The 12,792-nt window shown below is 28.7% G+C and overlaps 3 protein-coding genes across 10 annotated transcripts; 1 reads left to right on the top strand and 2 right to left on the bottom strand.

Moving 5' to 3' along the window:
* The first annotated feature begins 350 nt into the window (after positions 1–350).
* On the top strand, positions 351–3,578 carry LOC126870083 (phosphate carrier protein, mitochondrial). The gene is made up of 6 exons (XM_050627543.1): positions 351–514; positions 586–746; positions 1,699–1,859; positions 2,220–2,456; positions 2,614–2,910; positions 2,996–3,578. Exons 2-6 carry the CDS (start codon positions 605–607, stop codon positions 3,221–3,223), a joined length of 1,065 nt encoding a protein of 354 aa, XP_050483500.1. The 5' UTR covers positions 351–514; positions 586–604; the 3' UTR covers positions 3,224–3,578.
* LOC126870046 (prestin-like) lies at positions 3,128–7,932 on the bottom strand. 5 transcript variants are annotated; one of them, XM_050627432.1, is made up of 12 exons: positions 7,785–7,930; positions 7,226–7,433; positions 6,877–7,149; positions 6,488–6,663; positions 6,262–6,426; positions 6,077–6,181; positions 5,870–6,003; positions 5,630–5,792; positions 5,349–5,549; positions 4,991–5,239; positions 4,609–4,911; positions 3,128–4,533 (listed from the first exon to the last, which is right to left on the bottom strand). In XM_050627432.1, exons 2-12 carry the CDS (start codon positions 7,326–7,328, stop codon positions 4,474–4,476), a joined length of 1,932 nt encoding a protein of 643 aa, XP_050483389.1. In that variant the 5' UTR covers positions 7,329–7,433; positions 7,785–7,930; the 3' UTR covers positions 3,128–4,473. The 5 variants fall into 5 exon arrangements, with proteins under 5 accessions (XP_050483389.1, XP_050483390.1, XP_050483387.1 ...); XM_050627433.1 differs by having other exon boundaries at positions 3,128–4,911; positions 7,413–7,433; positions 7,785–7,932; XM_050627430.1 differs by having other exon boundaries at positions 3,128–4,911; positions 7,785–7,929.
* A 98-nt stretch (positions 7,933–8,030) lies between these two features.
* On the bottom strand, positions 8,031–12,715 carry LOC126870042 (zinc finger protein 425-like). Of its 4 annotated transcripts, none has more exons than XM_050627417.1 (7): positions 12,565–12,715; positions 10,812–11,619; positions 10,535–10,735; positions 10,207–10,440; positions 9,830–10,080; positions 9,425–9,755; positions 8,031–9,110 (listed from the first exon to the last, which is right to left on the bottom strand). In XM_050627417.1, exons 2-7 carry the CDS (start codon positions 11,577–11,579, stop codon positions 8,838–8,840), a joined length of 2,058 nt encoding a protein of 685 aa, XP_050483374.1. In that variant the 5' UTR covers positions 11,580–11,619; positions 12,565–12,715; the 3' UTR covers positions 8,031–8,837. The 4 variants fall into 4 exon arrangements, with proteins under 4 accessions (XP_050483374.1, XP_050483372.1, XP_050483375.1 ...); XM_050627415.1 differs by having other exon boundaries at positions 9,362–9,755; positions 12,565–12,714; XM_050627418.1 differs by having other exon boundaries at positions 9,509–9,755; positions 12,565–12,714.
* Positions 12,716–12,792: the final 77 nt, after the last annotated feature.

The raw sequence follows: 12,792 nt of genomic DNA, 5'->3' as shown, positions 1-12,792 counted from the left end.
TATAAGTATATGCGTTTGCTTCAAAAATTTTTTGATAAATATTTTTATATTCTTAAAAATCTTTCAACAATTTCTTTTTCTACTACTTAAATCTAATTTTTTCAATGATATGGTAGCTCCATAGATACATAATTACATAAATTAATTTATCTTATTTTTTCAGACTCATTTTTCAAAATATCGATGGCATAGAATCAATCACAAAGTGTTAAAAGGTATCAGATATTTTAATTTTGTAAAAGATTAAGAAATTACAATTGCAGTATTCAAATTTTGTTTCTGTTCACGGCCGTATACGCTATGTGTTGGACAAACTATATTGTGTGAATGTGAAAGATTCATTTAGTAGAATTTATAGAGCTCGCCAGATGGCGTTGTCATGCACAGAGATTTAATTTCCTATCTGTAGAATGATAGTTAGTGGACTATGTTACTAAACGGATTCCGTTAGCCAAGTCTGCCACTCTTTTCCTATCGGGCGAAGCCGGTGGAGTCAAGAGTCTTACTTGTCAAGGTTTTGTAGCCAGTAATTTAGACTAATATAATTATTTTATAGAAATTAACATCAATTGGTGGTGTATGCAGGTGAAGTAAAATAGGCAAGATGTGGCCTTCAATATTGGACATAGCCAAAACGAATCCATTCGGAACTCCTTTCGTGACAGCTAAATGTCAGGGCCAGAAAGAACTTACACAAGCGCTCGTTAGAAATCGTCATATTGCAGCTGCCTCTGTATCATCAGGCGGTTAGTAATTTGTTAAATAACTTTTATGTATAGCTGGAGTAATTTAATTAACATTGATTCAATAGTTTTTGGCTTTGGACAGATACATAACTACTCTACCTTAACGATAATTATAGATTATTGACCCCTATTTATTGAGAATTAATTTTTCTTCTTTGTAATGGAAGAAAGTATTGACAATATTTCAAAAGAATTTCAAATCAATAATCGTTATTACATAATCCAAAATATTGTTCCTAGTATTCTATAGAATTGTTACTAGTGTCTTGTGATATAGATAAATTTTCAAGATAAATTTGTACATCTAAATTAATTGCCTTCTAGTAGTTTTAGATATTAATTAAGTTAATGTCTCAGCGTTAACAATTACTTTATTGCAAATTATGGTAAATTTGTTAATTCAGTTATCATGAAAAAAATTATATAATGGATATAGATTTGGCCGCATGGTGAGTTATGTCGTTATCGGTTCATATGCATATTTCTGTTTTCTTTTCTTTTTTTATAGGTTTTTCTTTTTAGTGAAACTAGCATTTTTGAGACTCTCGAATATTGTTTAATACAAGATATTGACTTAAAATGATTTAATAAGAAGGTATTCACATTCGATTGTTGTTAGTAATGCGAAGAGTTGCATAAGAAGCAGCCATTTTGTCGAAAATTATGCGTGCAAATCTCGTCTTCATAGCCTTGCTTGACATTAGAATAAAAATAATAGTGTACGTTAGTACGGTGACCGCGACCGAGAACATAATTATCCTACTGTACTTGAAAAGTTTATTATTAGATTAGATCAAGGTAACAAGATCGTTCATACCAATTCTGAAATACTGCCAAATTCGAATTCCACGCGCACTTTCTAACGGTTTACTTATGATAGTTTTTTAAATTGTCGATTAAATAAAAATTAATATAACATATTTGGATTATAATAGATTTCTTTGTGTTTTAGATAGCTGTGAATTTGGATCAAATAAATACTTTATGCTATGTGGCTTGGGTGGTATTTTGTCATGTGGTATCACTCATACTATGGTTACTCCCTTGGATTTGGTAAAATGCCGTATTCAAGTAGACCCTGCAAAGTACAAATCAGTTTTCAATGGATTCAGAGTAAGCAAATTATCTCATTGATATTATTTCATTGTCCCAAGCAGCGTGATCGCTCTGTTTCGATTTTATGTCAAAAAGTCCCAGTATATTTGAACGCTACGGTCGACTAACGGTTTTTTATATTTCATTGTTATCTTCTCAATAATTTTTATTGAACAAAACTTGAAATATTTATGAACTAATAGTACGCATATATAATAATATATATGTATTTCATAAAGTGACAAATATGACAAGCGCTATCGCGCTGTTCGGGATTTTTCGACCCTATTTTTTCAATGACCCCTGGGACTCAAACGGTTATACTTATTCTTGTTTATTTATAAATAAGAGATTAATTTTGGACATTTTATTATTCAGGTAACTATGGCTGAAGATGGAACTCGAGGTCTGGCTAAAGGATGGGCTCCAACATTCTTTGGTTACTCCATCCAAGGAATGTTCAAATTTGGACTTTATGAAGTGTTTAAAGTATATTATTCAGCTCTTGCTGGAGAGGAAAAGGCATATGAGTATAGAACAACTTTGTATCTAATTTCATCAGCATCTGCAGAATTTTTTGCTGATATTGGTCTAGCTCCTTTTGAAGCTTCTAAAGTAAGTATAAATTATATTTTCATTTATGATATATGTAACTGTTTTAACACCTAAAAAAAGAATATGTCACATCTTATATCATGTATTGTAAGTTTCTTTAAACATTTATAACATAGCATGAATCGTAATGCACAAAACATATTTGCTATGTTTATAGGTGAAGATTCAAACTACACCAGGATTTGCAAATACTTTAAGGGAAGCTATGCCAAAGATATATCGTGAAGAAGGTATTAGTGGTTTCTATAAAGGGTTGGTACCTTTGTGGCTTCGTCAGATTCCATACACGATGATGAAGTTTGCTTGCTTTGAACGTACTCTTGAGCTCCTGTACAAGTATGTAGTTCCCAAACCAAGGCAAGAATGTACAAAAAATGAACAGTTGGTTGTTACTTTTGCTGCGGGATATATTGCTGGTGTATTTTGTGCAATTGTATCTCATCCTGCTGATTCTGTAAGTATACTTCTTAACGCGTACATTTTTATTTCTAGCTGCATCTAATTTAATAATTTAATCGACTTATATATTTGTAACACAGGTTGTATCAAAATTGAATCAAGAAAAAGGAGCATCAGCTGTCGATGTTCTGAAAAAGATGGGCTTGACTGGAGTATGGAAAGGTCTTGGTCCACGTATTGTTATGATTGGTACTTTAACAGGAGCACAATGGTTCATTTATGATGCAGTTAAAGTATGGCTCCGAATGCCCCGCCCACCACCACCAGAAATGCCAGAATCCCTCAAGAAGAAGTATGGATTAGCTTAATTATCAGATGTCAACAATATTTTTAATTGAATCAATTATAGTTAAAGAAAAAGAGCATAGATAAATTACCTTATTCCTTCACAGTACACATTGTCGAACAATGTTTTGCCATACATTTCAAGTATTTATTCTGTAATACAGATATCAGTGCAGGTCATCACTGCCCCCAAATTAGATATAACAATGTGCTACAAATTATAGTAACTTGCTACCAGTTTTGTGATTACAAAAAGGGTAGCACATTTATAAAACTCTGACAGTGACAGTGAGTTACCTGTTGTAACTAGAAACTGTTACTTTGTATATAGAATGATCACCGTAAATAAATAATCTGTGATCTGATAAATAATAATAATCTATAATTTTGCCCTTTTCCTTGTATATATACCTTGATTTATACAGTATAAACCGCACTAAGAGATATACATTAAATATTTATTTCTTTTATTAAAATCTTCCAAATATAATCTATATATTTTACGATTATATACAAGTTTTGTATAAACATAAATACATCTATAGAAAAAATATAGCACATATATTTAATGCAATTTGTACTTGCAATTGTATATACATATGTATATATAGTACATATAAACGAAATATGTAATTACAATTATGGAACATCAAGCAAAAAATACATTTTAATCTGCTTTCTATAAATAAGTTTTTCCGATTATGATTGAAACATAACATTTTGTTCTGCTTTAATAAGTATATCTTTAAACTAAATCTATTAAAATTCAATAAATTTTTTTAAAATGATAAAATTCATTTAATGTTTCAAGTTACTCTTATAAGTATCTAAGTATGAAAAGCTAGACATAAATTTTATTGTCACGTTTGCATAACTATGTAAAAACTTGAGTAGCATCATATACAAAATTAAAGATATATATATATATATATATATATATATATATATATATATAGAGAGAGAGAGAGAGAGAGAGAGAGAGTTGTTAACAAATAAGTACTAATTCTTTAGTAAGTCTTGATATTTACTTATTTTGTATATAAAAACTGATCTGTTTTAAGATGTAATCGATATTAAAAATATTGTCCATTTAATTTAAAAAATTTTTTAAAATAGCATAAGTACAAAGTATGAAATAAGTGTAACAGAAGTAAAAAGTAGTTTCAAATTTAGTTATTGTATACTTTGTAGAACCAATTCGAATTTGATTTAATACTATGTATATGCTTATAAACGTAATATAACTTATAACTGCTTGGCAAAATTACATGTATTATCTCGAATACATTTCTTTTTCTAAGTATGTTCTGGCATCTTGTATAGTTGCAAAAATCTTAAACGTAAGTGTTCCATGTAAATACAAGTCACATTTTTTTATAGTTTCAAAAATGGGAGTTCTACAACTTACAAGATAAAAGTGTACATCAATTTGTTGAAATTCTTTCATTACTGAATTTAACGTAATTACGCCGCTAGAGTCAATATAACTTAATGCGCTCGTATCCATTATTACACATCGTAATTCTTGTTTGTCTTCTGAATCTTCTGTGTCCATATAAATACCCTTTTCCCTTAACTTAGTTTTATGTTCTATAATTTTTGTTGGATTCACTCCAATTAATTTATACAATTCTGTCTTGAAATGACTAGTGTTTGCAAAGTTTAAAGTTCCGCAATAATGAACAATTTTCATTCCTGGAATTTCTATTGCCTAAAAATGATTCAAATATGCTAAGTATAGATACATCTTTTGATTTAAAAAATATTATTAGTTATAAAAAATAATATACCGCTTTGAATCTACTGATATCCAAATACAAATCTGTATTTGGTATGTATCCCAATAAACAAATATAAGGACTAAGACTTTGCAATAAAATAATTGCAAGTGATATTATTATTCCAACTAGCAAACCAATATCGATGTTTACTATTACGACGGTCAAGAATGTTGCAATCCAAATTAGTGCATCACATTTATTTAATTTCCAGAATTTTATAAGCTGGTTAGCTTGTTGAAACATTCCCTTTAAAGCTACCTAAAGAAAAGAATTAAATATTATGAAACTGTTAATGATATCGAAATTTGATATGAGCATTTTTTTATAAGTGGATTTTGTAGGTAGATTTCAAAACATTTATACTTACAACAATAATCGATGCGAGAACGCATCTTGGCAAAGGTTCGAAAAATGGGCCAATCCATAAAAGGATTGTAAGCAATATTATACATGATACAACACTAGCTATTTGTGTCCGACCACCAACAGTTTGCTGAATTAAAGATCTACTTAAAGATGCTGACACTGGCATACATGAAAAAAAGGATCCTGTTATGTTACTCAAACCCTAAAATTACATTTTAAAAATATACATAGTGTAATAATTTATATGATTTTAAAATAATATTAAAGGGTTTTTTCTATTACCATAGCAAGAAGTTCTTGATTTGAATTAATTTTATAATTCAATTTTTGTGCAAATATCAAAGCCATTGATATGGTAATAGTATAAGAAACCATAGTTATAGCAATACTGTCTGTTGCTACTAGATGTAAGAGTTGAAATGTTGGAACTGTTGGTGCTGGTAATCTATTAATTTAAAAGATTAAAAGACCTTAATTATATTGACGAAAAATAATTAAATTAAAAATGGACATTAAACACACCCTGTAGGAATATCACCCACAACTTGAATATTATACATGGTAGGAAAACAAAAATATTTTGAAATTAAAGTTCCACTCACAACTGCAATCAATTCGATTGGAATTGGAATGCTGCACTTTTTGCTTGCCCATGGCTAATATTAAAATAACAATAGAATTATTATTTATAGATCTTGGAACAAAAATATTCTAACAATTAAAAATTACCTTTAAAAATTCATTATTAAGTACAAGACCAGCGATTGTTATTGCTGATATAAGTAAAGCAGCTAAATTTGTATTTTGTATTCCTCTAAAAATATCTACCAATGTCTGAAATATTTTATAATTTAATTTATATATTTCTAATTAATTTATTTATTTTTAGATAGTGTTTGATATTTTATACATACAAAAATGAACTTGAAATATCCTTTTTGTCTTGGTATTTTCAAACCAAATAGGTCTTTAATTTGAGATATTAAAACACAGACTGCTGCACCAGTTGTAAAACTATTCACTAATGGATCACTAAGCAATGTGCTTATAATACCCAGACGAAATATATACATTATAATCTGAAAAAGGTAATTATTATGTCATTGTTGCAAGATATAAAATAAATCTACAAAATTTTACCTGAAATATTCCAACCATGAGTGTAACTGCTGTTGCAACTTGCATTGGTGTATAGGAATATTCTCCAGGCAAATTGGGCAATGTAGTTGTAGCATTTGGATTTGTAATATCATTGTGCGATACCGAATAAGATGCCACTGTTTTCCCAGTCATCAAGCAAACCACAGCGAATGTTCCTGATGAGTGCCAATAATGATTCATTGTTCTAGCTTGTCTAATAAGTTCTTATTAAAAGGAGATATTTGTAATATTTCTGTAATAGAAGTAGTATTTTACAAAGCTTGTATGCATCAAGTGTAAAACACTAAAGAGATCTTGTTTTTAATGAAATATTTAATGATTGTTCCGAATTTATTAAACTATCAAAATTAAAATACATTTTTTCTTACCCATGGACACATGTCTAGATGTGCCAAAGAAAAAATACACTAAGACAGGAAAGAATGCCATATATATTCCAACTACAGGAGGTACGTTCCCCAAAAGTGCATAAGCCATGCCTTGAGGAATATGCATGATTGCTACAGTCAAACCAGAAATTATATCAGGCATTATACTTTCTTTCCAATTGTAATCTCTCAGCCAATGTATTGAGGGAATTGCAGATGTAAGACATGATCTCCAGTTTCTATGTTTTAAATCACATATTGCATCTTGGAAGCCTATAAGAAAACTACCATTTTACATATGATATTTATATATTAATAATAAAGTAATGAAATTTTATTGTTTACACACAAAGCCCTTTTGGTTTTTCATAATGACAATCTTCATTTAAACTTTCTTGTTCATATACAGGTCTTTCTAAATGTACTTGTAAGAATGCATCATGCTTCTCCATATTGATAACAATTAATATAGAGGCTTATGAACTTTGCTCAAGAGAAATTACTCAAAACTTGATTTGTTATCTATTATTTTTTACCTTACTGATATCTACGTAGATCTGTAACAATGTGAGTTACACACAATGTTAGTGTTTCAATATCTCAAATAAAATTTGATCATTGCTAAATTAAGATACTAAATATTATTATCATTATCTTATAAAAAAAAATAACAAATTCATTTATTATATAAAACAAATATAAAATTTTTATTATATAATAATACTTAAGGAAAGGATAATTTCTTATATTATTGAATAGAATACAACATATATTTTCAATGTTCATAACATAATTACTTGAATTTTTATTCTCAAATTTTTTAATTAACCTTCAATTAATTTAAAATATATTTTTTTAATGATTATTTTATTTCATTAGTACTTCGAATATTTTATATTTTTGTTTACCTGTCGTGTTGTTGTATTCCTTTGTAAAATTATTTGACTGCAAAGAAATTATAAAATTTGTATTTTAGTATAGTTACAAAAACTATCCTTATTCTTTTCGTTTCAAGACACTGGTCTAAATCTATAACTAAATTAACTTGATGTGTATTGCGCAAACATATAAATACGCTATAATCGAATCACATCATATTTATCACGTGACTGAGCAAACTAAATATGGTGGGGGTAAAATAAGTACATGAACAGTAGTTAGTGATAGTTTATATTTGCAGTTTTATATTGTTGGGAAAAAATATTATTTATCATAATTTAACATTTAATTTTCATTAATATATAAATGTATATATATATATATACACACGCACACGCACACGCACACACACATACATGTATATCCAAATTTGAACCGGTAATTAAATTTAATTGTGAACAATAAAAGAATTACAAAATAATATGAATATCAAAACATTAACATTACTTATTTCTCATATTTTAATATGATTTTTTTACAAATTTGAATTAAAAAAATTATTTTTAGCCATCTTTTAGTATTAATAATAATGACCCATATTAAGAGACATTCGTACGAAAAATTTGATTTATAAACTTCCTCTTTTGTTACTCTTACAATATTTTGTACTTACCTACATTACACGACTATAATTACATGAAAATTACAATAAAATATGTATATATTAAAACGTTACTAATAACAATTGTATCTACAATGTAAATACCTAGTGTACAATAAAAATGAAATGTATTTATATATACATATTCTATTTTAAACACATATACGTATGCTATATTTTTCTATAAAGCATATACCTGAATTTTCATAAAGATACATGAATATTTCAAACACTACACAATTCATATATTTATTAAATTAATATTTACCTATTCAATTATCTATAGCGAAGAAAATGATAGAGAAATATCCCTATGTTATATGCAAATATTTATCATATTTATGTCTCTTTTTATTTTGAAAAACTATGGTTTTATTATGGTACTTTTCTTAGCGGTCATCGAGTGATTTGAAAATGCAAATCAAGCTGCTTCGTCGTTACTTCCACTAAGTATACGTGTGTTGTGATAATTCCGTTTTGTTCCATATCCTCCTGAATGTTGAGTTTCGTACATTTTTCGATTTTCTAGATAACGACGATAATTATTTTCACGCTTCCTTCGTTGTTCTTCCGCTTGTTGCCTTAATTTTTCTGGATTCATGTGTGTCGTCACCATATGCCTCGTCAACGAACTCATGAATTTATAGGTGATGCCACATACGTCGCAAGAAAGTATTTCCTCGTTCGCCCCTTGCTAAAATGTGGAAATAAAAGAAATACCATACATTATAATTAAATTACTACTTTTAAAAGAGTTGAGAACACCTATAATTGTATAATTTAAGATATTTCAACTCCTATTATATTATATAAATTCCTTAATTTTACGTAGTACGTACAAGTTGCAGAAAATATGAGAGAAATGGCAAAAAGTATATGGAAACATTTCTTTTTCTTACGAGACCCGAACAATTTAAACACTAAGATCGTATTGATCATACGTACTTGTTGATGTACCATCATATGTCTCTGCAAATTGTTCAATCTGTTGAACTCTCGACCACAAACCTCACAGTCAAATTTCTTATCAGGATCATGATATTTTTTATGTAGACTCAGATCAGTTGCATGTAAGAATGACTTATGACATACATCGCATGTGTGGGTCCGCTGATCACCAGCCAAATGCGACTGCTCGTGTTTAACCAGACTAGCTTTATCTACGAAGCGGCGACCGCAGTAAATGCACGGAAGAGGTCGAGATTGTGAATTATGAAGTGTCAAGTGACGACGTAGAGCGGTAGATGTTGGAAAGTTTTTATGACACTCGAGGCACTGAAATGGTCGGTCACCAGTATGAGTCTTTCTATGTCGAGCTAAAGAATTTTGATCTGGATATCTGAAATGCGAATAAAAAAATTGATCATTATTATTATAACTAATAAAACAAATTTAATTTATATAAAGAATTACCTTTTAGGACATAAATCGCACGGGAAATTTCTGGTTGTAATATCTTCTTCCCGAGCGTGTTTCAGTCTATTGTGTCGAAGTAATTGGAACGACGTTTTAAAGCTTTTATTACAAATATCACACTTTAAGTTATCCGTTGTTGGTATAATAACTTGAGTTCTTTTTTGTCCATGTTCATCCTCGGATATTATCAGAGATATAGTCACAGTATTATCTTCGTTATCTAGCTCAGCAGCAGATATTACAGAATTCTGAAAAGTAACACTGATGAAAATAGGAAAATGATTTTGATATTGCACGTTTTAGAATTTACCAAATATAGAATTATTAGAATATTATTAGAAATATTAGAATTATTATTAGAATTTATCAAATACCTGTTTATTATTATGAATAGATTTGAGTTCACTATCTGGCATAGAGTAAGATTCTTCGTCTACTTGTCTAGCATTCTGGTCAGATCTCATTTGTAATTCTTTGCCCTCATAACCATCACTGATTTCTGCAATAGCATAATGTCCATCTTCAGTCAAATACACTGGCTGTAAAGTACCAGTTTCATCTTTGAAATATAATTGACCATCCTCATCTTCATGTAAAAATATTTGATCCTAAAATTTAAAATGGATGAAAATTTAATGAAAATTTATTTAGTAAATGAAAAACAAAGAAATAAGTTTAAACATTCAGTTTTTAAATTAATACCTGAGAATTTTCTTTCTCCTGGTTTTGATTGGTATCTGAATTAATTGTTTCCCATACTTGCTCTTCATTTTCTATTGCTACAGTATCATAATACTGTTCAGTATCATCTACTGTTTGTGCAACATACAATGTTTCTATATTATCTGCTTCATAATAAATTGTTCCTCCAATTGGTATAGTATTTTCGTCAAGTTGTTCCATCTAAAAATAAAACTATTACTTTTATACAGACAAATAATAGCAACTATGTATAATGAAATAATTTGGTAATACAAACCTTGATATAATGAGTATCCGACAGTTTATCTGCCTGAAATGTTTTTACTGAACTTTGCTTCTTTGTACCAAGAACAGTGTATAATAGATTATTCTCAACATTCTTCACAATCTCATGACTTACATTATTATCAATATTTTCGTCGCTATTCACATTATTTTTAAACTCTAGGCTTAATTTAGATTTCTCTACTTTGTCTGAAGATTCTACATTATCCCTGGATTCTGTTTTATTTGTTTGTAATGGTAAAGCGGTTGTTTGATTATTTACATATTTTTTATCACTGCTTGATATTCTTTGACTTTGTAAAGATTCTGTGCAGTGATTTAATACATTAGAACTCTGTCCAAACTTCAATTCATACTCTTCTTCTTCCATATCTTCGTCTTGCCAATCTTCATCTACATCATATGCTATAACTTGCTTATTACTACTTTTATCATATTGTTCTTTCTTTTCGTGTTCATTATCAGTATGTGTCTTAAATATAGAACTATCTTCGTCAAAAGCATAGACTTCCATCTCTGGTTTAATTTTCCCATTATTATTTTCAATAAGAATAATGTCATCCTGTGGTGATTCTTCTTTGTCCTCTTCTATTTCTTCTATTATTTCTATAATTTCTTCTATTTCTGTTTCTACAGAATCTTCTGTAGTTTCTGATTCTACTATAATGTTTTCTTCTGTGATTGCATGCTTCAATACTTCCATCACATCTTTGTCATCGTTAATATCTATTGTATCCAATATTTCATGTGACAGTTCCATAATAGATTTGGTTCTAAATTCTGATGTCCAAAAAGTGGCGCTTAAAAAAACATATCATTTACATTTATTGTATATATCACAATTCACAGTATCTCAAAAAGAAAACAACCTACTTAAATTGTTATTTAATTATCTCTAAACTGACTTTTATCTAAAACCAAACATAAGTATTTATAATCATTAAAATCACATTAAAATGTAACAATATAAAACATAAAAAATTAAGCTTTATATTTAATAAATGATCTGTTTATTAAAGTAAAAATAATAATATAATCGATAATACTTTAAATATATGCTTCTTACTTTTCGAGCATATATTTATTATATATGTAATAATATATATAATCGATATATATGACACATATCCTAAAAAGCATAGCATTTACTTTACAATTTTTAACAATTAGGACATACCTTTTTTATAGAGTGCATAAATATGTTGCCTTATATATTGCAAAAATATATACTTTATTATTCTTTAAGTTTTCTGTATATATAAAAGACATATCTATCAAAACTGTAATATTATATACATCTTTTTCAATCATATAGTGAAATAAAGTACAAACAATATTAAAGAATCATATCGAAGGAAAAATATAAATGCGATTGTGTCCTTCACGTCTATTCGCTTTTAAATTGATTTTCACAGCATTTGGATATTCTGTATCATGCGTGATTATGCATGTACTTGTTACACGTATACATTCTTTAATATAATATTGTGTTAAAAAAAAAAAAGAAAAGGTTTGTAGACGAAGATCGGTCAAAACATTGAAATAAGCATTAGCATTTTATATGTGACAAGAGGTACGCGGTTCACCAGTCGGTACGAATATGTCTTGTATTTATCAACGGATAGCAAAATGGCTACAAAACGGCAACGATTATCCGTTCGAAAAAGGTATATGCTAATATATTAAAATGTGAAAAATCTCATTTAAGAAACGAACAAATATTCGTATAGTTTTATTCACTCTACCTGTGTCAAATAGTTGAAATGTGTAAGCGATGAGGGGAAAAATTGTTTTGCTCGGTCGATACGCGCCAATGTAATATTTCTCTCTATACTTTCCCCAGCAAGCAAGTGACGCCACCTTAAACATCGCACAGATACATCTTTATCTTTGTCAAAATAGGTTGCCTTCGTTGTATTCGTAAATAGGCTGATCTGAACATTATGAGCGGAATATGTCTTTTGATTGGGCAA

Source organism: Bombus huntii, chromosome 10 (assembly GCF_024542735.1).
Source record: "Bombus huntii isolate Logan2020A chromosome 10, iyBomHunt1.1, whole genome shotgun sequence".
Lineage (NCBI taxonomy): Eukaryota > Metazoa > Arthropoda > Insecta > Hymenoptera > Apidae > Bombus > Bombus huntii.
This window is presented reverse-complemented; position numbering and strand designations above follow the sequence as displayed.